Below are 27,924 nucleotides of genomic sequence, written 5' to 3'. Positions count from 1 at the left end.
AAATCTAATATGAATACGGATTTTTTTCCTAGCCATTTTTTTAATGGTGCATTTATTCTAGTTCTGGTGATCTAGGCAAAAGAAATGTGTTAGGCTAGCTTTAATCGTGGAATACATATTGAATTTCTTTTTTTCTCTGGAGAGCTTTAACAATTTTTTTTTTTTGATGTAAAGTACATCTGTCTCGCAGACGAGTTCAAGTGGTTTGGTCACTGTTTAAATTCAGAAGGCTGACAAGGCAGGCGGATGCAGTTGTGTTTTCCTGTGATTAAGAGCAAAAGTCTTTCACACTCTTATTTACTGCCCCTCGACCACAAGACTGAAGGCCTCCTGAAGCCCCAGAGGAGGTGTAATCAATTCTGAATAAGAATAGGCAAAAGATGCTAATCTGTTCAGATTTTCTCTTCTATTTATTAAAATTGGTTAGATGATGACAGGTTAGTCCCTTACATGGAAAACGGCACCACAATTCCTTTAGTAATAAACTATTTGCTTATTGTTCTACGTTCTCAAGCACGGTGCAAATATGATTAGGAAGAAAGGCAACAGTTTTGGGTGAAGACCTTGATGTCCTCCCCTCCTGCTCAACGCTGTCAAACCTTCAGTGGTGCCTCTTACGGGATCCTCCTCACGCTCAGCTTCTGTGTCCAGCTGGAAGCTGCTGCAGGACCTCTTTTTCCCAGAAAAAAAGATCCTAGTTCTTCAGAAGGTACTTTCTACTTTAGTACCAGTTTAAAACATATGCCTCACCCGGGCGATTGAACAGCGCTTGAGTGTCGATTATGCCATACTGTAAATCGGGGCCCAAAGTGACGTCCCAACGCTTTGTCGCTATCGGCTTCACCTGACTTCTGCATTGCCAGGTCATTCGTCTGCTGCCTTTTCTCTGCCCTGGCGATGCCGCGAGGAACGGCTTTGCCGTCCGTCATTCGGGTGACTGCTGCTGGAAATGACAAAACGATGCCCTTACCAGATGGTTTCAGATATTAACCTTTGTTTTAAAAAGTTTTAAAAATACTGGCTTTTTCCAATGGAAAAACATTATATAAATGCAAAATACTGTTGCTGTTCTGTTCCGTTTGAAAATGGAAGGAGGAAATGAGTAGTAGGTATGACCTTATGATAAACTGGAGAAGTCTGTTACATTCTTGGGTACTGATGTCCCACATTCTAGATTAGATTTTAATTTCCTATCTCCAAAAAAACCTTTGTACATATCTGAATGCAAAGTATAAGCTGATGGCTGTCGCAACAGACTGGGGCAGTTTATATGTGTTGGGGCGTCCACTTAGGAAAAAGGCAAAACGAGACAGAACGGAAATAGCAGATTATGAATGGTCAAGAGAAGTTAAGTGGTAACTGCTCTTTTCCCATACTTGTAATTCAGGAACTAATAGATGTAAAATGAAATGGAAAGGTAGCAAATTCTCCTGGAAATAGTAAAGCATAACTTAAAGTTGATCAGTGGAGCTCATTGCCATTTGTTACAGATGTGCCCTGGAGTTTACTTAAATTCAGGAAGTGTTTTAAGGTGTAGCTTGTTTTAGATTAAACACAAGTTTTCAAAAGCGTATAAGCCATGTAACCTCGTCCAGATTTCTTGCCCATTTGATTCTTGATGCTAATAGATACCTGGTCCCTCAAAAATGAGGACCTGGAAGTACGTGGATGGATGTGTAATCTCTGACCGCTGTTGATCAGTCAACGTGTGTGTAGTTCCTGCCCGGCTGTAGCATTTAGTGTCTTACTCAGCTGGACGGGCAAGCAGGAGTGGGATGGGGACGTGGCCTTGGAAGCAAGATGTTGTGAGGATAACACGGGAGCAGGGAATACTGCAGTACAAGGATGGCCAGGTAACACGAGGTGGGGGAGGACTTCTGCAGGGGAAGGAAAGGGTGAAGACTGATTCAGAGTGAAGCCTCGAGTAACCCACTCACTTGCCAAGAGCTGCTCAAACTCTATGTGGAAGTTTCTTGCCAGGAAATGAGGAATATGTTGCTTTCCATATCTGCTGTAGGGATTACAAGAAATAGTCAACCTAACTTTCAGCAGAAATTTGATATTAGGAAAATGATTTCTATCTGTGTTGGGATTCTGGAATAGCTCACGTGGGCGGGCTGAATACCCTGGCTGCTCTTCCCTGGGTTGCTGTAGACTTTTCCTACTGGTAGGGTCATCTCAACACAGCGACGCTGATCTGTAAAGTCCGAGTGATCCTGCAATAAAAGGGCCTTCTTAATCAAAGATGGTAAAGTCGGAGACAGTCAGTGCTTTTAGCATTGGCATCCTGTTCTGCTAAGGCAATCCCATGTAGGAGGAAGACAGACATAAAAAGTGATTTGGCTGTAATGCAGCAAAACAAATTCTGGCCAAATTGTGGACTTGGAGTTAATGGGTACACAGTGTTACTCTGCGCCGCTCCGTAATGCTGCCTGGAAATCACGTTGAATTTTGGAGCCTGTTAACTACTTAGACTGTTTTGTTATGTCAAGTGCGGCTTCAACTGGTGAAAAATGGGGCACTTCTATGTCTTATTTCAAAAATAAAAACATTTCAAGAATATTAGAGGTAAATCTTGCTAGATTGCTTTAGAGCAATCGTACGGCTGTGATCCAGTCCATCTATATGTATGCATGTGTCTTCCCCCTCTGCCCCCCGGCCAAGGGGACGTTGACTTACGGTGTCAGTTTTCTCCTTGAAGATGTAGAGTGAGTCCTTCCTGACTTTTCTAACGTGTTTTACAATATATTCACGCACCCTGGCTCGTGGAGCAGCTCTACATAAATTGTGCCCAGGCCATTTAAGAACGTGATATCCCTACTGGGTCACACCAGCCTAGTGTCCGATCTCTAATTGCAGTAAGAATCCAGTTGACAAAGGGTTGACGCTGCGGGCAGAAGTTTGTTCAGGGCTTCAGCTTTGTCTCCTGCCTGACCGGGTTCAGGACCTCGGGCATCCCGACTCAACCTCTGCCCAGATCTCTCCGTGTTACCAGTTTTCTCCAAAGACCCCTTTACCTGACCGGCTTTCTGCGGCTCGTCCGCTGTGCACCTCTTCTCAGCGAGACTGCTTGCAGGTGCCGTGGCTCATCGGTCTCAGTCACAGGCGAGAGTGGCTCTAAACTCCCTTTTACAGCTGAACAAATAATTTTTTTTGACCAATCCAGTTTTTTCGTGGCAATTATTTTATATTCCCAAGTCACAGTTTAGCAGGTATTAGGCATGAGTAGTCCTTTGATACTAACTGATGGTTGCTATTTATGACCCCAAATGTACAAAAAAAGAGTTTGTCATTAAATCGGGCATTGGTGAAATGAAGGGGTTGATTCTGTATTTATTCACTTCATGTTTCTCAGCTTTTCTTTGGAACCATGAAAACTGCAGGTTGGGATTTTTTTTTTTTTTTTTTTAAGTTTGTTTTTGGTTACAGACAGCATTCTCTGTCCTTCGACTCCAGGAGCAGGAACTCTAAGAGGAGCAAATGATAACTCTGAATGCGAGGACAGAGGGAGAGCTGCTAAAATGTTTAACTTTTTGATCTGGATCCTAAAGAAAATCTAGAGGGAGAAAAAAAAGCTGTCAAAGTATCCTGTCAAAGTATCATCCTTAAATGGTTCAGTTAGGGAACCATTTGCCGGGTCAGTTCTTGGGGAGAACTGCAGGGACTCAACCTGCTCTCTCTAGTCGTTAGCGCTACCCAATGATCCGGGTATCAAAACTGAAGGAAAAAAAGAAAGTACAGCCCCTTTTAAACTTTGGGAGATAGTTTACGATATCCATCATAACTTCATTTGTAGGGCTTGTTGCGTATAGTTCAAGCATCCTAATGCCGGCAAGGGGGGACAAGGTAGAAACATCTTATAGGGACTTCTCATCCCTTCCGCCTGTCTGGAGCTACAGAGAATCAGATTTTTAATACACAGTGAATCTAGGGTGATCTCTCTGTTTCCGCTATTAGATGAGAGTGAACTCTCTTAGCAGGTGCATCCAGTGAATTTGCATTCGCTTACATCCTAAAAATGGTTTAGATGCTTATTTAGAAAGGCGGAAATTGAGGGAGAGGTGTAGTTCGTGGTCTCCAACCGCCTTTAAAGCCTGCTGTGCTGCTCTGTTCTCTAGAGGCTCTTGCAGCAGTCTTAGTGCTCCAGCTTCTGAACGTCTTCCAGTAGTTCTTCAGATTACATGACTAGCCGTAATCATGGGAATTTAGTTCTGTTTTCAATGGTAAGTCATATTTAAACTGGGGTTTAAACTGGCTTAACAAATAGTATCCTTGTGTGGATGGGGACAGAGATTTATGTAACAGAAGAGCGTACCAACACAGAAAATTACTGAATGTAAAGAATCATAAAGATCTATTTAATAAATGAACTTGAAAGTATCCCTTTAAGGCAGTAGTTTGGATAATATTCTTAGAACTGTAAAAAGAAGAGAAAAATCATCCTACAGTCTCTTGTGCTTGGCAGCAGAATTGTTAGTCAGCAAGAATGTGCAGAACTTTGTGAGAAATTGTTTTTTAGATAATTGCCTGTTGCAGACTGTCTAGAGGAGCTCACATTTTATTTTTGGCATATTGCATCAAACGGTAGCTTTTGTATTTTAGGACTGATGTGTTGATTTATATATCCTCCTGTCCTCTGGTGGAGGTCCAATTTCCAAACTTGGATACGTCGGTTGAGTAACGCAGTTCAAAATTTTCGGTTCTTAGACGGGAAGATCAACTTTCCAAGGTGCTGCCTCTCCAGCTCGGTGCAAAATGGTAAGATGAGGAGGGTGGTAGGTCCAAAAGCCTCCATAGAAGGGACTTGAATTCATCTCTGGATTTTGGTGTGTGTGTCTTTGGGTGGGGTGAGATTTGCCTCTGAGCAATGCGCACACATTGGGGGGAGGCCAGGAGCCTTAGCTAAAGGTTCAGGGTCAAAATCCAAGTAAGGAATGAATTTAAAAGGAGATATATATATGTATTTTTCCTATGATCATTCTTAGTTGTAGGCTAGTAACACGTATGCAATAGGGCTAAATTAAAACAGCGGCCAAAGCTTGTTGTTGGCATTGCCAGCTGTTAATCTCAGCTGTGCACTGGAGATAGTTCTCAGACCTTTTTGATTTATTACTCTTAGAAACTTGTTAGCGATCCGGGTTGCAGCAGCCCTTCGTTAAGGGCAGGAGGACGTAGGGGGAAGGCGCAGTTTCCACCGCGGACGATGCAGCCCTCCGTTCTGAAGCCCGTTTGGGGAGGGCTGGGTCCATCTGTTGTACCGCGGCGGCTGGCAGCGGAGCGGATAGGAGTGTGCGTCCTCACCGTGCAAAGCCTTACTTTTTTTTTAATTGATAACCATCTTGACTTGAATTCATATCTGAATGATGCACGTGCATAAAACTACCAGGGTCTTGCCTTTTTCCAACAGTTCCACTGTTTTTTGAGCAGTGGGGCTGGATGGAGTGGGGTGAACGGTCTCCGCATAGCTTGTTTCTGTATTTTAAACCAAAATTTAAAAAAAAGAAGAAAACCCTCCAGAAGTGTGAATGACAAATCATAAAGAATCTTCTCTGATCTTTGCAAACGTAGGGTGTAGCGTGGAGACAGAGTAACAGAAAGACCCGTCTAGAAATGATGAAAGTCAGGGCTGGAATAATTCCTCAGATGGTTTCTGTTCATCACGTTATCGCTGCGAAACAGAGGGGTCTGCAGCTTTGAAGGCGAGTCACCCTTGCTCGGAGACGCTCTCTTTTGAACGGCTGTTTGAGCCGGGAGGTACCTGACCCCCTTGGAAAGGAGCAAGTGGATACCTTAAGACTGCTTGACTTCAAGGAAGGGAAAGGAGCTGCGTGTGGGAAACCGGCTCCCAGAAAGCCTCATGCAGAGGGATTTTGGAAAATAAGCTGTGCTGTGGTTAGGAAGCCCTTTGGTGGGGGACATCTGTGGGGTCTTCAGGGCTTTCTGGAGGCTGTCAGTACTGCAGATACTTCAGGCTGTGGGGAAAAAAGGGTTCACACAAACTCTGGACGTGGTTTGCTTTGGGGGCTAAGTTCGGGACCTTGTGTTAAGCCTGAGCGTGAATCTTGTTTTCTCCTTGTTTCTGGAAAAGGAAAAGCTCTTGGATGAAGCAACTATAAGAATAAACTGATGGCAATTCTGCGCGTCTCCTGGGCTCGTTCTTGCCGTCCCTTTGCCCTCTCCATCTCCTGCAGTTAGCAGGTTTCCTCCAGAAGTTGCGTCCGTTCCGTTGCATTATATATTTGAAAAAGGGAAATTTTCAGCGAAGTTAGCAAGTGAAAATGGAGTGTGTAATGGTAGCTGTAACTATAGCCTTTGCTGCCAGCGACAGCTATAATTGTATATGGGGCACATGCATGCTAGCGGATGCTTCCCATTTAAACCACGCTGGCTTCAGCATGGACCAAATTTAGGACCTAAACACGGTGACCATAGCACTCTCAGTCTCTAATTCTATCTCTTACCATTTACTGTCTTCCTCAAATGCTTGCTGCGCTGCTTTTTTTTTTCCTAGTTGTTCTATGGAACAGCTTTCATTTTTCTCACTTTGTGGTTATTTTAAGCTTCAGAAAACAATAAGAATGTACTTTTTTTTTTTCTCCCCCCTCTTCTTTCCTCTGTGCTTTTATGAAAGCAGAATCTGTGTAGATAAAGCACAGTTGATCTGTTAGGGATTACTGTTTCTCCGTTATTCTTTTGCTCTTGCATATCATGCCTTTATGTAGAAGACTATTTAAAGGTGCCGTGCAGAACAGCGAGATGAAAGATTCTTTGTGCATTGAAGAATTCTGGTGTCACAGGAGTCCACCTGTTCTCCCGCAACTTTAGGGTTTTTTTTAAAAAAAGTTTATTTAAAGTGAATTTTAGTGCTCATAAAAGCTGCTGGGTTTTGACAGCCGTCAAGATTGAAAGGCTCTCCCCACAGGTGGCGGCAGCAGCGCTACGGCCCCGTGTTCAGAGCGCGAGAGCAGGAAGCGGAAGATCCATGTTCTGTTCTCATCTTCATCACAGGTGACCTTGAGCCAGATAGCAGGTTGCTGGCGCTCAGTTCTCCGTGGAGAACGTTGCAAATATTCACTTCCTTTCTTAGGAGAGAGAATACAAGTACTAAAAACCTCCTTGCGTTGTCATTGAGCAAACAAACCTCAGCTCCGGTCTACCAGAGATGAGAATAAATGGCAGTTTTCGCAGGCCGATGTTGCGAGACTTTGAGTAGGCTGCTGGTGATAACCGGGATAGTGCTTTTTGCTTGTGCAAACTTGGTTCCCGTTTAGCTCCCCTCAGACTGACTGGCTTTCATGCAGGTCCAGGAAGACTGTTTCTGCTGGTGTATCCTACATGAAATATTAGTAATTTTTCTGGAGAGTCAAGTTGGATCAATCTGTAAGTCCGTTTAGTATAGCACTGTGTGTCAAGCAGTGGTCAGTATTGGGCAGTTAATGCACCTATCCAACTTGCAAAGCTCTTCATGTGATTAAGTACAAGTGGGGTTTCCTTTCTGACCCTTCCAGGCTATCAGCTTAATTCCCAGAAGCTTCAGATTTAATTACCCATATCATTATCACAACATGCATAGCTGCAGATTTTGTTAATGACCATAAAAGTATTGAACCCTCTTTAAAATAAACGCAGATTCCCAGCCAGAGGGTCCTTTCGCACATCAGCGCTGGTGCAAGTGAATCCCACAGGTTGGCGCAGCACCTCTCAGGTCCTTTTGTCAAAAGCCAGCCCAAGCTCATCCATCTTACTGCACTTATTTGCTCCTAATTTCCTAACCTCCAGCACTTTCCTGTAACTCTGACACCAGACTCAGGTGTTCCTGCCTCTAAAATAGTAGCTAAGCAGCAGTTTCACCCTCCTCGGAGCCTATTTTTATGCGGTAAGCAAATGATGGACTTTCATACCTCTCTGTTGCAGGCTCCTTCTGCTCACCGGCTTGCTGTCATTCCTACCCCTAAAATGTTCTTCAATCCATTTCAGGTCTTTTACGCTGGATGATGCTTTATGACTTTGTAAATCAGTCTGAGTGGTACAAAATCAAATGCTTTCCTGAGATACTGATAACTTATGTCCACCATTTCACTCTTGTCTAACCTAACGATTTGGTCGTATAATAAAAGGGATTTCAGCAGATTTGTCAGGCATGACCTTCCTTTTATGAATCCGTACTAGATGTCCTCTACTAAATTATGCATTTCCAAATGTTCTGCAATTTTGGCTTTTATCAACACTTCCAATACATTCCCATAGCTGAAGCTGGATTCCCTGTTCTAAGGGAATTCAACACAAGTCTATCACTGCCCAACAAAATTCATCAGTTTTTCAGAATTCTCCATTTAAAAAATTCTGTTTTCTACTTTTTGTCCTTATGTTATTGTATTTTTGACATTGAAATTAGTATTCTGTTTTGTGCATCTCGGGGAGTAGCGTGCTTTCAAGAAATAACCAGCTAAACCATTTGCAGTTTTGGCAGGTTTGTCACATATGGAATGAGTTGCTGAGTCTCAGCCCAGTTGCAGGTGAGAGGCGGTAGCTCAAACTCTTATTTGGTTCCCAGCTTGCTAAATAATCTCGTTTGAGACTGTGGAGACTGCTTGCTTTCTGCTTTTGTCTGAATGTATGTTTATGTGGAGGGGAGGAGACTCAAATCCTTCAAGTGTTCTTGCTTAAAGCCATTATGCTTGTGCTTATACCTACTTTGAACGTATAGCTTGCCACTTGGGCTATGGTTCCAAATATGGATTTCTCTTGGAGGTATGTTCTGACCCACCTACTTTGCACTGCAGATATATTTAGCAAAGCTTTGCCGTAATAGCCCTACAGTGCTGTCCCAAAGCTTCCAGTGTCATCCGCTCTTCTGCCTACCTACTTCCCAGGTACCTCCTGTGCATCGCGAGCCACCTGCCAGAGTTGTGCATCTGTGGTCAAGGGTTTTCTTCCACTGACACAGCTCCATTTCAGCGGTAGGTAGAGCACGGAGGCTAAACCCTTGTGGCCTCCCAGCACGCTGCTAGCAGGGCAATGGAGCTCGCCTGAGCTCAGCTTAATTCCTCTGGGTCTGCAGCAAAGAGCATGAGTTCTGGGAGAAGCCTCCAAAGATAGGAATGAGATCAGCAGACCAGTGGAAGTGGAGGCTTCCATAATCAAAGCCCCAAAGTAGGATGTGCTTTTTTATTATTATTTTTTTCTTTATCTTTTTAAAGCAAAATGCACAAATGAGTGCGTGCCCCCTGCCCCGAAGCCTGGCTAGTACAAGGCAAAGGTCCTGCTCTCAACCTGCTTATGTTGAGAGCAGCACAGGAGTTAGATCGTGATGCCAGAGTAGACCATCTGGGGATCAGGAGTGTCTTAGGACCACAGAGAATGGGTCTTCTTTGGCCTGAACCCAGCTTAGAGAGAAGCAGCACTAGAGTATGAGCTGGGTAAGTGTCTGCCCTGTATCTGCTGCTGTTTATTGCATGAGCAAATTGTCAAGTTAGAGATTTTTAGGTTATGACAAAAATATGGAAGATACTGTGTTTTAATGGACTGGTTGTTGTTTAGAAAACCCGATTCTCTCTCTCTTTCTCCCTCTCTCATCTTCCTGTTAGATGTCATCCAAGATGGATTCCAAGTGAAAAAAAATAAATAAAGCAAGCAAACCTGCACTGAGTGAATCGCTCTTACTGAATTTAAACCACTTATTAACGGGGGTGGGGGAGAAAACTTGGATTACAGGTTTAGCAGGCATGAGCACATATTTCGGCATGTATTGCTGTATTTGTAATTGCCAAACGACTGATTTCTTGGAACTCTGTTTGCATTGTGAAGCACCGTTCCAGACAGTCACTCGTAGAAACCCCTGTTAGTGAGTTAAGCAGGAGAAGTCCTTTGGAAGAGTAATACTGAGCCTGCAGGTGATCTCCATTTGAGGCATGCTGTCCGGGCTGAAGGGACAGATAGGGCAACCGTGCTGTTATGTGGACCTGCTTGAGCATCCGGCTGAGGTTTGCTTGAACATTACCCCCACTTCTACTAGGTGTTTAAGAATCTCTTTGGACAGCAGTATGCAAGACTGTGAGAGATTCCTGTACAGGGTAAACTTCTACTAGTGAGCCCTTTAGTTTACTGGTCGCTTATTCCCCTTCATACGCTATTCAGTCAGCAAGTAATCACAGAACGGAAATACCTAAGAAAACAAACAGCTCCTTTTTCATGGATAGCTCTTTCTCATGGCATTTCACTTCAGCCTGAAAATATTGTCCCCTTTTCCAGTGTGCTGCTTCAAACAGCTAAGCATTCTCCAAAGCTTCCCAAACCCTGAAATAATGAAAGCATTTTGCTGAATCCTAAGTGTTTGATTTTTCATAACACCAATATAACCAGAACGTTTTTATCGCTGCCAGTCTATTGATTCAAGTCATTTCTGTATCTTCTAAATCAGCTAGTGGGTAGAAGTAAGAAAATGGAGTGCCTAGAGAATAAATCTACCAGACTACAACTTCACCTTGGACAAAAGAAATTGCACACTTTCATTTGCATCTGCTGAACCATGTACTTCTGCAGGAGCGGAAGAGCCCCACAGGCTTTCTGGCAAAGCACGTGAAAAAGAGAGCTTGGATCTGACTGTTTGCTTGTGATGGATAACACCTAGAGAGACTGACCTGATGAAACTCTGGGTGAGGAGAGAGGAGGAAGAGGGGAACACAAGAAGGGAGGGTAGAGACGCAGATCAGTATTTTAAGCACAACCTTTTGACGAAGGCGCGGGACGGAGAGCGGCAAGGAAACCTGTTTGATCTGCTGCTGCAATCGCGGAATATCTTCCGGATCCCAACCCAGTCCCAAGATCACTGGTGGACAGATAACAAATCATATTCTGAACTGAACAACAGATGGGTGGCCTGGGTGTACTATGACCCTGTCCATCAAATTTACCTTCAGTTACAAGGCAGAGGGCAGACGTTGGTGAGACTGCAATGCTTGTAGTCTCCTTCTGTGGCACAATTTTAGGCAAATTTGTTCTGGGATGGAAAGGGATTGCTTATTTTATTACAAGCAGCTGAGAGCCCACGGAGCTATTCAGAACACTATTTAATGCTTTCAACAGTTGCTGACAAGTTTATTGGTTGTACAGCATGCTGCCATCTTACTGTTTGGGGAAAAAGCAAAGACCATCTAAAATCCAAAACCTATTGCTAAAAAGATAAATCTTCTCTTAAATCTCACGTATATTTGCTATTATTACATGCTAGCACGTTCCTCTTAATACTTTTCTGTGTTTGCTCCTGTCTGACATACAGCAATGCAAAAATAAAGGATTTAAGGCATTTCTTATTTCTATTCCGTGCTCGTTCCTGGTACCAGTGATGGCAGATATATTTCCCCGTTTCTTTTACCAGGTCAGCAACTGGACTTAGGTTCTTCAGCTCACTTCAGCTGAAAATGTTTGTGACTTGCACTGGGCATCTCAGTATTTGCATAGGGTTTTGTAGTAGCAGGTTTTTGTACCTGCCAAGGGCATGCTGTACCCCTATCCTGCAGCACACCTCCCTCTGTCAAGTGACCTGACACCAGGTGCGATTCCTGGAATTCTGGTAAAGAAGACTTGGTGGCATCCACTAAGATAAGCTGGATGGAGATCCCCTCGAGAGTCACAGACGAAATAAGGTCTCTGCGGGTCTGGTCAGATAAACATTTCATTTTCTTGGGAGTGTTGTATGGTTGCAGTACCTCCCATGCTGGCACTTGTGACTGACCAAGCTCTACGTAGTGACTGAGCATTAGTTTTTGTGGTGGGCGTTCATATCCTCTTTGAAACAAGTAAACTGCTGCTTTGAGAGGGATTGGCAGCCAAAGAGGAAGGCCAGTCTTTAAAAGACTGTTGCTATTTTAAGTAAAATATGGGAAAGTCATGGTATTATTCAACTTATTTAAACCTACACGACTTCAAGATCAAACTCCAAGCTCATTAGGCACTGGTTCTAGTAGCCTGTGTTAGTCATTGTCCAGGCATTGATGGAACAGGTATGTTTTCCAGTATTTCCAATATGTCCTAATGCTGGCAGGCTGGGATTAGTTTATCAAAGCTTTCTTGACTTTTCTTTGACCTGACTTTCTGGCCATCTCAGATCTGCAGGATGCTGTGCTCCTGCTACTCTGCGCTGGTCTTCCTGCAATAGGTAGTGCTGGTCTGCACGTGTGGCGTTTACACCTCTTGAAGCGTGTGATGTGCAATGCAATCTGCCTGGTCATCTTCCAGCATGAGTGATCTCCCCACTGAGATCTGGGAGCTATAGTTGTGGTACTTTCCTTTTGTTCGTAGTGTGCTATGGTTCTCAGGCCGCATCCCGTTGCAAACGGGGTAAGTCGTGCCTCCATGTCCAAAGCAGTACTTGGTGCTAGTTAGACGAGAGAGATGGCAGGCAGTCTTAGGGCTCTTCAGGACCTCGGGAAAGAAAGTCAAGTTCTCCTACAACATATTGCATAGTAATTTGTTTGAGCAGTTCCAGTTGGTGAGAAATTTAATTGCAGCATAATTACGGACATAACCACACAGGTATGGGTTGCACAGGAAAATGCCTCAATAGATTTAGTAAGCAGAGATGCTCAGATCTAGCAGTAATCTGCAATGTAGGTGTACTTGTAGCATGCAGACATACTATGCTTGGCAATGTAGAATCTCATTTCAGTGTGGTATGTCCAGTGCTCCTATGTCACTATATTCCTTACACAAAACTGTCAAGGCAATTGGTGTTAACTGGGATCTCTGTTGAATGAGCCCCTTATTTATTGCATGTTTTGTCCAGACTTGGACTCAAGGACTTGACTTGACACCCCCACAATCCCCAGTTTTGTCCGGGGATCATACTATGCTTTGAACTGTGTGCTCCTGCTTACTGTCTTCTAACGTGTCGTTACTGATTTAGTGAGCACCTCTGCTCTGTTGCAGTACAGTATCAAACATTTTGGACTGAACCACTTAGCTGCAAGTCACTATCTCCTTGAGTTGCCTCTCATCTGTAAATGACCATCTTACTGTTCCTCATCCATTTAAATACTCAAACTGATGTAAGTGGATTAAGCTAACCTATCTGATCATTAAGGAAGTTGTCTTTGCTGCCTAGCAGCCATTAGCTATCACTATTAGCCATGAATTTCTGTGCTTTGCTGTCATTCTTCTGCTATCCATACTGACCTGCAATTTTAGCTGGAAATGCTGGTTCACCTCTGGCCTTTGGTTTCAGGCAAGTTTTTAGGTATGATCAGAGGGGGCAACATACAGAAATTCAGGAGATGTAACAGTGTGGGTACGTTAGGCCTGAAGCTCGTTTATAACCAATAATGAAAATATAGCCTGGGAATCTCTGTTGAAGTGTGTCTGGAGATGTATCTTGACAACACCATTTCATTTTCCAGCTGTCGATGAGGACAAAACGATACTGAATTGTGTCCTTTTCACTGGGACTATGTTGTCTCATATGTATGTCTGGGACTTCTGGAGTAACTCAGAGATCGTTTCCAGTGAAATATGGAAGAACTTTTCTGCCGTTCTGAAAGCTTTGGGTGAGTTTGGGAACTTCGTAATTTAGCTGAGGTCTTCTCTGCAGAGAGGATGGATTGCTAGTCTGCTGCAGAATGGAGCCTGACCTCCACCTTGCACTCTAGACAATGCCACTAAATTTGGGTAAGAAGCCTTCTTTGGTGTAGTATCGGGGAGCAAAAAGGCGATAGCAACAATGCTGACTGCAGTGCTAGACTGATCACGCTGTGGAGATGTACCACAGGGAACGTTGTGGGAGCAATGATTTACTTACTTGCTTTTTTACGCGTGCCAACTGTTGCTTTCTTTATCATAAGATCGAGGTGTGTGTTTTCCAAGGGGCAAAATGCTTGTTTTGGTGGTTTCCCTTAGTTAAGAGTTTGGAGGCAGAAGAGGGGACAGATCCTGTCAAAAATATTCTGCTGTAAGCTTGGCAAGCTGCCATGGTATTCCCTCACCATAATCCCGAGATACTCCTTTCTTCTGGGATGCAGTAAAAAGGGTTTGGTAAACCAACACAAAATCGCAGTAAGACTGGGAACAGTATTGATTGGAGGTAACTTCTGAGCAGTTTCTTCAAGAATTTTTCTATTCTTGAATAGGGCACGGTCTATACCTCCCTTTGGTGTGGAGGTCTCAACCTATCCCGTAGGATATGGTCCTCCATAGCTATTCATGCCTTGTTACCTTGTGACTGAGCTAACATACTCTGTGCAAACTGCGTTTGGGGTAACCCAGGAGCTGCAGCAAATGGACAGTGTCTGCTTTGCTTGCTTGGTAATGATTCTTGAGGAGAGCTCGTTGTGCGTTTTCTTGAGGGTCTCCATGAGAACTTGCTCAGGATACAGATCAATGTACTAACTTAAAGCAGTAATATTTAAATAACTTAGAGCCTGAAGACTTAAGAGGCAACTGTCCTCCTGGTGTCGTGGTACAGTGACTGCTGAAACTGGATGCTGAGCACTGCTGAGCCCCAGCGCGAGCTCAGGAGGTGGCAAGGCAAGGCAGTGCTTAGAGAGGGTTCTTAACCTTGCTTTCCAGGGCACAAATGTAACACATCCTCAAGTCATATGACAGAGTGTATTTTTTTTAATAGGCCTATTTTGGGAAAATGGGCTAGAGTCCTAGATCTGCTTTTGTATTTTGGACACTAGTCCTACTTTTGTGCATGTACTCAGATGAATTTATCTTTAAGTTTCGAAACAAATACAATACTTGGAGTTTTCAAGTCACTGGGTAAACAACAACCTGTCTGAGCATCTCCTGACAATAAAGGACTTTCTAATCAAGCAGGGAAAGGCTTAACAAGAACTATTACCTGGAATCTAAAGCCAGACACATTCAAAGTAGAAAACAAGTACAAATTTTTAATGATGATGGTGATTAGCCACTAGAATGAGCTACTAAGAAGAGTGATGGATCCTTGGTCTTCTGGACATAAGTTAAGCCAGTAGCAGGTTTGTTTTCTTTTATGCTGGCCTCAGCATAGAGAAGGTGAAGCAAATGAAATATAACGGCCTTTAGACACACACATGCACACACGGAGTCCAACCAGAAGACCTAGCAGTTCCTACTGACCTTAAACCACACATCTATCAGTTAATTAAAGGACTTCAATTTGTCAAATTGTCTGTTGCTTCTAAGGGAGGATTATGTTGTAATTATGCACAGGGTTGGGAATCTGGCTTTATCGCAAATTCAGCAGCGGCAGAACTTCATTTATGGTGCTGACTTGACTCCTGTTTGCTTCGCCATCCAGTGCACCAGGTTTATCAGCAAGCTGGCACTCGGTTCTTCAGCATTACATGAGCTGGTGGCCCTAATAGTTGCAGGGCCTATATCCTTGAGCAGTTATCGTGATCAGCAAATGATACTATCCTTAGCTTTAAGCCAAAAATTTATCCTGTCCATGATTTAGCTTCTACAAAGTGGTGATATTTCTCTTTCACAAGGACACAGAGCTTTTAATTTGTTGTTTGTAAAGCCCATTTTAAGAACTTACGAAGGAAGGTATTAGTGAAATACAAAGTGGTGACGTTATTTTTCACTATGTGACTCACTCAAAAAATTAAAAAGGAAAATCAATCTCTTTTCCAAATAACTGAGATCAGCCTCATCTTTACCAAGTAACTTCCTCCTTGCTTCTGCAGGGAGTTGTGGATCAGGGTGAACTGTACTTCAGAACATCTAATTGCATGCTGTGAGAAATGAAGAAAACTGAAGTGGATCCCAAGAATGTATTAAAAACCTGAACTAAAATGAGAATGATTTCATGTCAAGTGAGACAAATGCAGAGTTGATACTCCAGTGCTTCACACATCCACTTGTCCTTGGCACCGAGAAAATGAGATTTTTAATATCTGAAAAACAGATTGCCACGAAGACTCATCCATTGTAAATTTAAGCTGTCTTTATAGCAACTTAAGCTGGGGACAAGATTGTTCATTACATTTGATTCTACAACTGTGGCCATGATTTCCATATTAATAATGAATTTTTTATTATAGGGACCAGAAATAGGAAGGGGAGCTGGTAGTATGTTTTCCCTGTGTTTTATTAACAAGCAATTTATTTAATGAATAATGCGAAGAGGGCAAAGGTTGGTGAGTTCTTCCTTGCGTGTCAACTATAGATTGTGGTGACACCTGCTTTTGCTGCTGTGATTAAGCCTGTTTTGGCACTTTAGTTTGTGATAAAAGAAGGGGAATGGGGGAAAGATGGATATTGATTCATGATTTTGAGAGTCGTGATTTGTTGTTGGTGGAAGCTGCATTGTTTGGGGCTGAATAATTTGGCTAAAATTGTAGGCGAGGGGTTGCTCATTCTGATGAGCCCTTACAACAACTTGTGAGCAACCTTCACGTGCGTGGGGTGGGAGGGTATTTCTGTGCCGTTGGACTTTAGACCAGCTTTGAGTCAAAGACTGTTTGTAACCCTTTTCAATAGCTGCCGTGCTGTTCTGGCATCAGATGTAGGAAGTGCTGTTTTCCTCCTATTTCTGTTTAACTTGGTTTTCTTTCACAATTCCAGCTACAAGTCAGCCCCGAGGATTCCCTGTCCTGCCTTACTGTTTGGCTTTGTCTGTGACAGTTTGCAATTGCTTCCGGACTGTGACACTATCACCTCAACCTTTAACACAGCAAAAATGGAGAATTTCTCTTATTTTTGCACGAGCTCTTCTTTATTTCTTTCTCTTTATTTCTACTGAAATGCTATCATCTTCTCTATCTGCATTTACAGATCTGGAGTCTCTTGGAAGAGTTCCTTCTCCCTCCTTTGTTCACGTCCCAAACTAGATCCTAATGGCTCTTCATTTATAACATCTGAAGTCTGTACTGTTTTTTTTTCTCTTCCATTAGTATCACTAAAATCATTGTCCTGCCTTTGTCATCTCTCACCTGAGTTACTGCAGCCTTTTCTTTGGCTCTCTATAGCTCATCTCATCCTGTTCCAGTTTTAATATAGTGTTTCCTGATGATGGAAAGTGATCTTTCCTTTCCGTTGTGGGTTATGTTCTTTGCTTCTTCCACGCTCCTCAGCCTGGAAGCCAATCTTTCTGCGAGGAATCCAGTTCTCTACTATTAGCCTCTCTGACCTTCAGAAAGTTTTTATATATTTAAGACGAATTTGTTCCTCTTTGGAAAACAAAACAGTTCTCTGTATTAAACTCAAGATTTGGCAATAAGTCAACAGCATGATCTCATATTTTTTGTGACTGCTTCAGGGAAAACGTTTTAAATATAGTTGAGAGATTTAACAGAGAAGTGCTTTGGTGTAGAACTATCTCTAAAATGTTTGGGGTGGGTAACTGCAAGGGACCTGGGTATTTGTCTTTTCCATCCGTCAGTACTTCAGTGTTGTGGTTTCTCCCCTAGGCCACAGCACCTGACCTGTGGTGTGCTGGGACTGTTGGTCTTTTCTGTGACTTGCTCTTGGCGGCCTCCTTTCCTGGAGAGGAAGAAGGCAGCTCAAGACCTAAATGTGGGCCAAATAAGTTGTTTTGGAAGTGGCAGCAGCCAGCTCTCAGCAACTCCCTTCTCCCAGAAGACACCCAGGTCTTTCCTTCTCCACGTCTGGGTGTGAGCAGTCACGTGGCGGAGAGACTTGAAGGTCCTGGGAAAATTGGCGACTAGAAGCTGACTGCTGCCGCTTCTAGAAAAGGTCATTCAGCCCAAAGCCTTTGCCCTGAGGGTTCCCAAGTTATTCCCAAGTTATTATATGGCAGGAGAGATGTATAAATGATGTAGTGTGTACCTAGTGAGCCTGGTATAGTCTGTGCATGGGCTGTGGACTCCATCTGGAAGAGGTCCAGCTTTTCCCCGAAGTGCAGATATAGCAGGTCCTGTGGTGCAGTAGAGGAAGGCCGTGCTATGGTGTCTGCGCCACCGCTAGCCAGTGAGAAGAGCCAAGATCTGTCCGTCCGCAAGGTCTAAGTGCTGATGTTATAGACGAGCTCTTTATGGAGCAGAGTAAATTACCCCACGCAGATCTTGGTGCTGCTCTACTCAGTTGTTCCCAAGCTTGCCTGAAGTGTAAATGTTCTCCCTAGTTCTTTCCACCTCTGCTTGGATATAATATCCTGTCTTTCTCTTTCCCATTGGTTGATAGTTTTGCTTTTGAAGCACTTTGAATCCATGTTAGTTTGTGGAGAGAGACATCAGCAGTGATAGCTAAAGAAAATTCTATTAGGTCATTCCTTTTCAGAACGTAGTACCTGTCTTCTAAGCTCTTTGCGGATGTTAGCCAAATAATCCTTTTAATAGCTTTTGTGAGTTAAAAGGGTAGGTAACTGTCATAAGGCTAAATGATTGCATAGATTAATTTACTTGTGGCCAAAAGAAATCAATTGTAATTTAAATTTTAGTCTCTGGACTGATTACACTACCAGACATCAAATTTCTCCTTAGGAGTCTCACTATGTGCATTGAAGTATATGTCTATGATTATATATGGATCTGGATTAGTTACAGATTACCGAGAGTAATGTGATTGAACATTTCCAGTTTTAAATCTATGGCTGTACACAAGCTCAGAATACTCAGCTGGTTGGCCTTGTTTAGATCTATAAAGCATCCATTCGTAACTTGAATCGTTATAATTCATAGGGTGTTCGGATGTGAAGAATTATTTACCGGTCTTTAAGACTGTGGGTCTACTGTGAACCATGTCAAGGCTCCCACTGAAAGCAGAGGGAAGCAAGAGGTTTGGGCCTTAATGATCCATAGAATAAAGCAAAAAATTTGAAAGATGGAGTAAGAAAATTCAGCGATTCCAGGGAGTATTTTTCTTAATCATGGTTATATTTAGTGATGGTTATACACTGTACTGCCTCTGAGCAGACGGATGGATTAGATGATTAAGAAGGATCCTGAAGGGACTTACCTTTGTTTTTCCTGATCAGAAGTGATTTGGGGCTACTGTCTGGTGAGGCTGCCATAAGGTTGCCCCTCTGTAATAAAACTCTAGTTGTATAGTTGTTAGCCAGATAACAAGAAGTCAGAATGTATTTGCCTTTCATAGAAATCTCTAACTCTTGTTGTATCTTTTGTTTGTCTGTCCTACAGAATGGTGAATAACACTGAAGACCCCCAAGAGGCTTTATAACGTCCCATCCCCATGTAAAGTATGCTCAGAACTTTTCCAGTAGTGTAAGTACAAGACAAAAAAAACCCCAGTCAGTTGATGAAAGCTCAAAAGTTTGTTTCTATTGATTTGTCTAAAAAGAGCAGAGAACTGGTTACAATGATTATCAGCAGTTTGCTAAATTGGAGAGTGCCACTGGTGTGGTATTTGCAAGACGTTTAAGGCATGGAAGAGTAGAATTTAATTCTTCACTTGGTTTGGCTGATATGTTATTTCTGCTTTTGTGTCAGAGAAAGAGAAGGAGAATCGTGCAATTTTTAGACTCTTAGTCTTGATCAGAGAAAGGGTACTATTAAAAGCTGGAGGTGGCGATCCATTTCCTGGACATACTAGGTGGATACCAGAGCTGTGCAGGAAAGCTTAACACCACTGCAGACTTGGTGAATGGGGATGAGTACACCGTAAAGGTAGTACTGTATAGCAAAAGCAGAAAACCAGGGGCAGCTAATATTAGAGTTGAATGTGTTGATCCAAGCCACAGCTGCTGGATCTTGAATCGCAGTATGAACAGAATTCAGGTTGTCTAAATCTCATGCTTGAGGCCTGTTACTTTGTTCTGTTAAATGACTTCTCTCATAAGTCTTGAATGTAATTAGTATCCATCCTGTCACTTCGGTAAACAAGCAGATGAATTCAAAGTTTGAATTCATCCATCTCTCTCGCTGACCAGTCCTATATCCCTGTTCCCCATACCTCTTTTATAGGCATGACCAAATGTCTGTGCAGTGTCTGTCAGATTCTGGAGATGCTTTGACCTCCTGATTTCTGACTGTACCTCCTGGCAGACTGAGCTAGAAGAAGAATCCTGTCTACAGAACAGGTAGCAAGAAACAGGGCTGCTGTGAATGTGGTCAGATTTGTCCCAGATGGATTATCTCAAGGTTGTGTAGCCACCGCATGGGCCTTTGTAATGTGAGGGCCGATACAATCACGGGCTTTTGTAAGCAAAGGGTAACAGCTGATCAAGGCGGGGGGATTTTAATTAACCCACCAATGTATTTCAGACAGGCCTCTTGACACAAGTACTGAATAATTATTTTCTCTTGCTTTTGGGTTAGTCTTTCATCCAAAATCAGTGGTTTCTTATTTTGTTGCCAGTCCCGTGAGCCTCCTCCTATTCTTTCTTTGTAGCTGGAAATACATTGGATTTTAGTGTTAAATAGTCACCATTTGAAATTGTAAAGTTCCAGTTAACAGCAGGAAAGAAATCTGGTGGAAAGGCCACACTGCCCTGTACATCTTTATTATGCTGGCAATTCAGAGTTTGCAGAATGATCTTAGCGCTCCTCTGTGCTTTGTACGAGCACAAGGACAGTCTGTCAGCCTCAACTCTGAATCAGACTTCTAACATAAATCTTGAAGCTGTGAATTACACTGTTTTAATTTCCTGTGTTTTATCCAAATTTCAGTCGGGTTCTGCCTCTGTGCAGTTTCACTTGGATATCGTGTTATTCTGCTGCTTTCTGGAATCGTTGTGCAACACTGATGTGTGCTGTTAATCAGCTGCCACCCTCTATTAGAGGGGTAGCTGCTTTTTTGATTGACTCCAGGATATGTGTAGTTAATACATTGCATTCTCAATGACTGTAAGTGTGGGTGAATGATTTCTGACTGGGTGAAAGCTGGGATGAAACAATTTGAAGGGGATTAGAAAGTATTAAATTAGAGGAAATGGGCCAAGATGACCCAGTTAGGTATAAAGTTTTCAGATTAAAGCACAGGTATCTTTTAAAAAGGATGAATGGGCTTCATGGTTGCGTAAGAGGAAAGAAGAAAACAGCCGTAAAAAAACCCAAAAAACTAGGTGCGACAGCCCACTAGCTAGGTGGGACCTGTTGTAAAATGATGACCTGTCTCGTGTGCATCTGCTTATAATGATTATTTAGAAGAGAAAAGAGAGACAGAGTAGAGAAAGGGAAAAATAAGTATGCATGGTCTAGGGAGAGCAGGAATACAGCTCCCACATCTGCAGTGAAGACCAGAGCTAAGATGCATTTTGCAATTTGTTTTCATCACCCCTCCAAGTCAGGAAAGAGTTGCTCCAAAATAATAAGCCAAAGGAATATGAGAGTTTTGACTTACGTATTGCTAAAGACTAAAATCGAGCAGCTGACACAGTTTCTGCCCCCAGTTGTGTGCTCCCTCCGGCTCCAAGAGAGGTAGCCACTCCTGGAGCAGGCAAGATAAAGTAGCTTATAAAGCAGCGTTGGAGGTATTTCAGTTTTCAGCCCAGGGTTTTAAAGTAAACTGAAATTAAGGCTGGTTTGCATTAATAAATTAGTTTGGAAAGCACCGTGGTTTGAGAGCAGTTTGGTTATCGCCGCCGTGGGGCTGCCTGCTCTGTCAGAAGAACAAAGTAGGCAGCTGCCTGCACAAACCGTTTCACCCACCTGGTTTTCATCCACGGCTGGATGAGAGCTGGGGCTCAGGAGGAATTGGAAGCATGATGTGAACAGGAGACTTTTGATTTTGGTCTCACAAGAATTAGTTATAGATCTGAAACTTAAGTCCTTCTGTAGCCAATGCAAATATATCTCTATTGGTTTCCCCATAACTATAATGGGAGTAATAATCTACTTGAGATCCTCTGAGGTACTGCAGTATTGATTAATTAATATGTGTTAATGATGAGATATGACCATCACTGTTTGCGTTGCATGTTTCAAACCACCTCTCAATATATGATTTCTGATGGAACCGGACAGTTTCAAGGTTCCCGTTTAACGTTTACCTGTATTAGCAGGTCGGTGCTTATGAACCTAACTGCCAGCAACGACAGAGCTGTCGTGGGAGTGGGTAGAAGCCTGCTGACCGGAAGAAAATCAGTTTGAGTAATACAGATTAAAAAGAACTGGATTGAAGTCTTGTCTTCAAGACGAGGCCAGATCATCCTGTCCCAGTGCGCTGGCTTGATCGTGGCAATCATCAGCCCCTTCTCTAGGCGAATTCAACTTGCTGATCCAGGCAGACGCTAGCACTGGGTTGGTCGAGCTGCTTATTTTCCTGCTGGGTTAGTGAAATGGGCTGGTTTGTGGAGGTTTCTACCAATTCCTGGCGCTGGGCAGGAGGGCAGAAGAGCCGGACCAGCCCCTCCTGCAGCGGTGGTGGGCGCTTGGCTCAGCTCCCCCTCCCTCGTGCATCTTCAGCCTCAGGGCTTGCATCTTCAGAAGAACATCAGGGCCTCCTCCGAGCGGGTCACCGAAAGATTTGGGTTTGCTCTGAAGACGCAAGCTGGGTTTTCTCTGCGTAACGTAAGGGGAAATTTACCTAATTAAGGCCTGGGTTACGCTGGAGATGTTTGATGCTTTAAGAGCACTAATTAGTATGGGTGTGGGGGGTTTTAATGCTTAAAAAAAAAAAAAAAAAAGTAAAACTAATATGGCAGCAACTGCGACCAAAAGCCCATGTTTTTGCCATTATAATTTATATTCTTCAAGGAGCTGCTGTTATCTGTCCCTGAGTTGTTCTCCCAAGTATCATCTGTGTCTTCGCTGAGAGTGCATGCCAGTAAAACTGCACTTGCAAACTGTTTTCTAGTGGAAAATTTTTGCTTTGTAGTTAAGCGCGAGATTAGGTGTAGATAAATTTCAGTTATTTTCTGTGTTTGGATTGACTTCTCTGAAACTAACAAAATTTGCTCTTAAGAAAATTGTTACTGCGGGTGATAGATTCTGTGGGAGAACGAAGGTGCCTGAAGTGCTTCCAAATGTCTTTACCTGTTGAATGGAGATGGTGGAAGTCCTGCTGGTGGTACCTTGCCATATCTGATGCTGTAGATGGATCCTTTAAGATGAGTGTATGCATGTGAGAAAATACTCAAATTCTAGGCTGGCTCTTAGTCCCTGCCTCCTTGCAGAATCCCTGTGTGACTTTGGACAAGTCATTTTGTCTTGTCGGAAGGCTGGTGCCCTGTGTTGGAGCTCTTGCTCTCAAAAATTAGCATAATAGCACTTTTCTGCCGCGGTGGGGTATTCTGTAGAAAGATGTGTTTGAACTTATGGACCCAAATACTTCAACTAGCAGACGTAATGCGGAGCATTTTGAGATGCTGTCTGGATTTCAGTAAAGAGGTGGAGGAGACAGAAGACAATATAGCTACCCCGGGAATCTTGACGGCTGTGAATGCGTGTCTTGCCAATCTGTGTCCAGGTCGAGCCCATGTCTCATGCGGTTCTCTTGCCGCAATGACTCTGTTTCTTCACATGGGTTAAAGAAAATACTTCAGTGTGTTCCTGATATCTGGTTAACTGTGAAACTCAAGTCCTTTCATGACTGTTGCAGAGCTTATGTACCCAAAGTTTAATCTGTGGATCCCAAATCGAAGAGCTCCTCCTTTGCTCTTGGCACAGGGCTGGGCTTTGGTCCCTGGTTCGACACTCAGCTGCTGCTATAGCCTTTCCTGGTGTCCGTTAGTCTTTCTGATCCCTTGTTCTGCCCTTGAATCCAGCCTCAGAGTTTCAATTCCTGCCTCGTTGCTGTAGAATTGCAACAATAATAGGAAACCCGGATTTGAGCGGTAGGGAACATTAGGGTTAGACAGATAAAGCGTCGGTGTGAATCAGTCTGTGCCTTGAGCGGAATTCAGAAGTACCTGGCTCCCAGCCCTGTGCTTAGTCAGAGGTCAGTCCCTGGTGTAAGACTTGGATTATGACAATAATTGGCGTTTATATTGTATTTTTCCCTTCTACGATTGATCTCAAGTTCACCTCTTCTCCAAGGATGTAAAATGGATACTATAAAGGAGAGCAAGTTACTTGCCCAAGTTGAATCAGCGGCAGAACCGCCAGGGTTCGCTTACTGCCGATGGGCCAGTACCCCGTAAGCAATATTTGTGAAGAATTTCAGAGGCTGAGTGGAGGAAGAGCATATACAGAGCAAGCGAGACTGGGTTCGGGGCTCTTTAACTAGCTCGGAAACTTGAGGCCTCCTGAAGAAATGATATGTTGATATTCTGCTCTCAGCTTGCCTTCTATAATTTGTGTAGCGGTGAGTATTTGATTACGTTGGATTTATTTTCAGAAGTTTCAGGCTGCTCTTATTAACTGTCACCATTTTGATCGAAAGCATATGGCAGTGTTCTGCATTCATAAGGCGGCGTTTTGCATTCATAAACAGCAACAGTGACGTTTAACCTCGATAGATCAGCTCGTAAGGCTGATTTCGCTCCTTGGTGCAGTGCGAGGTTTTCGTTGCGCTAGGATGAGAGCCGTCATTAGGAGCATTACGCTGTGTTTGCGAATCAGGATGAATGGGAGCAGGGCCCTCTTTGAAAATCAGGGCTGCGAGATGCGACGGCAGGAGGTAATTATGCTAACGTATGGGTAAGGGTGGCTCCGTGTTCGTTGACATGATGAGCACTTGAAGCCTGACTTTTTTTTTATTATTATTATTTTTTTTTTCCCTCCTCTCTTGAAAACCGGTACAACTCCACTGAAGATCCCGGAGTTGCTCCTGATCAGCACAAGCGTCGGCTGAGATGAGTCAGCTCCTCGCTGCTCCGTCGCGCCCCGCCGTTCTCAGCATCGGCTGCTGTTTCGAAGGTGGCTTTGCTTAATGTGGCGCAAAGCTCGGGGCCTTTCGGAAGCATCGAGATGCGTGTGGTCTCTGCCCTGCTTACGCTGGGGTATAGATCAACTATTCTGCTTGCGAAACAGCTGTAGCTCAGAAATACCCACTCCTGAGCGTCTTGTAAGCCCGAGTGGCATGCTTTGGGAGGAGTGACTGGGTGGGACGAAATGGAGAAGAGGAAGGAGCAGTGAATGAAACATCTCTTGGGTGCTTGGATCTCATGAAAATGTATGGAGAAAAACTTGCATATATAAAGTATGGCTAAAAAATTAGACTGGGCAGCTAGAGGTGGAGTGTCAGGTTAGTCACTGGTGGTTCTCACAGAAAGTATCTGGATGGTGGTCCATGCGAATTAGGTTTTTGGATCTCAGGCCAGTCAGATAAAGAAATCATACTGCCTTTAGAAACAGCAGATGTGAGGTTACTTTCTTGCTTGCTGTCTAGATGAGAGACCTCACATCAAAGGGAAACGTAGCAGCCCTGTCATACCCAGCGAGGATCCTCACCGGGCCACGTTGTGGGGACAGGGCATGGGAAGCCAGCTCCCCTCCTGTCTCGGCTATACCTTTTCAGTAGCTGGAGGACGTCTGTCTCCACAACTGATTAGATTGCAGTTCTCACCTCTTCTGTGTGCACATATTCACAGCAAAAGACCTCAGAGGCTAAGGGGTTCAAGCTGTGAGAAAGTCTGTGATGATTCAACCACGTGTTTTGATTAACTAGTTGCAGAGAGTCACTTTTTGCTGTGTTCTTATGGATAACTTACTACAGCAGAAAGGCCATAATTTACACAGCTTTCACTTGTGGTTTTCTTCCCGTATTTAAAGGGCGAGATCATATTTAATGACAACCAAAAAGTGGTGAGTTGCAAAAAAAATAAAAAAAGATGGTGTTATAAAATATAAGATTATGAATGCTGGAGATGCCATTAACAGGACAGTGTAGTGCTGTTAGGGGTCTAACCCTATAATAGCGATATATGCCATATATCACAGAAGTGTAGAAATTGGCATTTATCTACATCCTGTTTGCCACAGTTGATATGACTTTATAAAAATTGTGCTTAAACCAATTTCCAGACCGAGGATCCTGTCCTGAACGTTCTGGCTCTAGCCCACATCCATATTACGGAGATATTGTCAAATATGGGTCTTGTATCAAAAAGCACAACTGTTGAGGTAGGTGTCTTGAGCTTTGCAGAGCTTGTTAGAGCAGTGAATTTTAGGGGCGATTTGGAGAAGGACCTCTGCAGAAAAGGATCTCTGCAGTAATGCTAGAGCATGTTCTACTCATGTACGGCGAGCAGGAGAGAGAAAAATGATTTCTTGTGTTCATTAAAGAGTCCAGAGCCCTTTCCTCAAGTCTTAGAGGTGCTAGGGCCAGTGTTCTGGCCATGTTCCTAAACAGATAATTGAATTGCTTTGAACTTGTGCAAGTTCAGTTGGACGCGGAGTTCTTATCCACTTGCCACCCTTAGCCGGTTTCCTGGGATTGCTCTGCCGTGTTGCACCACCTAGAACATTCGCGTTGGGTAAGTGGTTCTTGTGTCTTTGTGGGCTTGGGCCATAGAAATAAATGAGGTGTGGATATGAAGGTGAGGAAATGATGCTGTGTTTTTCCTTGTTTTTTTCCATCAGTGGCAGAAAGATAAGAGAATAAAACTCTTTTTGTATCTGGCTATGTACCCCCCACTTCTTTGGCAGCTACTTTTTAAGATCGGTACTTTCAAAGTGGGGAGGTGCTTCTCTATCTAGAGGGAGAAACTCGTACAAAAATCAGGGTAGAAACCTCGGGGTGGTGTCACAGGACAAAGCAATGGTATCGTGAGCAATTTTCCCCCTAAGCAGCCTTCGCTCCAGAATGCAGCTTTAGCAGGCAAAAAAATGATGCTGCAGAGATACCTGCATCTGACTGGTTGGGACCTGCTGGAAGTTTCCTATCTGTGGATTTGGAAGCAAATATAGTTCTTTTATTATTCAGCTCCTTACAGTTCTCCCTTCAATCTGATATTCGGGTACCTCAGGTTCCTTTTGGATGAGCCCGGAAAGATAAGCTTGAAGTTTTAATGCTTTATAGATACCAGGAGGCAGTAAGTGGAATTCTGCCATCTTCTGTGGGGCATGACTGCCAGCTTAATGCAAGAAATGTAAATAGACTTGATATTTTAAGCTACCTTTTTCTACCAGGATCTAAATAAGTTTGATTCCTCTTAAGGATTAGGTTCAGTTGCTACAAAATTGCTCAGTTTTCGTTTTGTGCTTAAGTTGTATTTACAAGGGTTTGGCTTTCAGCATATTTCAGGGCGAAGAGCTCAAGGCAGTTCTCCCTTGGCTGGCACTTTTTCTTAGATATAGTCTCAAGCAAATTTGACAGCCCCACATAACTGGTGAGGGGTTTGGTAACTGATTAGAAGATGCAGCAAATGATTATAACTTGAGATCTGCTAGTACTGAGGATATTTTGCTACGTGGGCAGCAAAGCTGGACACAGTTTGACCACAGTCATTGCTCTCAGACGTAGCATTTGCTATCTTTATTTTCTCCTGCACCCCCTCAGTCATCCTGCCTGTCCCTTGCTTGTTTTGCTTCTTGTTACTTTTGCAGCTGATTATATTTCACAAGGAAAAAGAGGGGGAAAGCAAATTGAATTCAAGCTAGCTGGAGGAGTTCAGGAGAATAAGAGGCTCTTACAGCAATATGGTGGGGGTGAAGTACTAGGGAATATCCATTAATTAATGAGGTGAATGAAATTATGATGATTCTAAAATGGCTGATTTACTTAACTGCTTTGTAAATTGATTTTTAAACAAGATAAGTTTAATAAAAATATTTTTAAAGGAGAGAATAACTGAAGCCTTGTTAGAATAACAATTCTAAACAATGCTGGTGTGGTTATTCATTAAAAAGCGGTAGATGGTTGGCAACATTGGAACGTGTTCAATATTGCCAGGTTATGCAATGCTTGTTTTGGGTTTTTAATGGAAAATTCACAGTTCCTGTAGTCATTTTAAATGCATAAAACTCACTTAGAAATGCTGTTTCCAGATCTCACAGTCGTGTAGAAAAGCACATGAAAATGGGAATGAGTGTTCAAAATCCAGAAGACAAATAAGTGTGTCAGATGCAATATATACTGTGTATGTAAGTATAAGCAAGGCAGTTTTCACACCTGCGTATGACATTAGTGAGAGCAGTA

At 43.2% G+C, this 27,924-nt stretch overlaps 1 protein-coding gene across 17 annotated transcripts in view; it reads left to right on the top strand.

Moving 5' to 3' along the window:
* HMBOX1 (homeobox containing 1) overlaps positions 1 to 27,924 on the top strand; it is a 118,431-nt gene that overhangs the window by 24,528 nt on the left and 65,979 nt on the right. For all 17 annotated transcript variants that reach the window (XM_067294437.1, XM_067294441.1, XM_067294433.1 and 14 more), the window contains exon 2: positions 19,083 to 19,166. In XM_067294437.1, coding sequence (XP_067150538.1) covers positions 19,144 to 19,166 — 23 coding nt within the window. In that variant the 5' untranslated portion in view covers positions 19,083 to 19,143. The remainder of the gene's footprint in view (positions 1 to 19,082; positions 19,167 to 27,924) is intronic.

This window comes from Apteryx mantelli, chromosome 3, assembly GCF_036417845.1.
Source record: "Apteryx mantelli isolate bAptMan1 chromosome 3, bAptMan1.hap1, whole genome shotgun sequence".
In the NCBI taxonomy this organism is placed as follows: domain Eukaryota; kingdom Metazoa; phylum Chordata; class Aves; order Apterygiformes; family Apterygidae; genus Apteryx; species Apteryx mantelli.
Note: the sequence above shows the minus strand (reverse complement) of the source record. Positions and strands in the feature narration are given on the sequence as shown.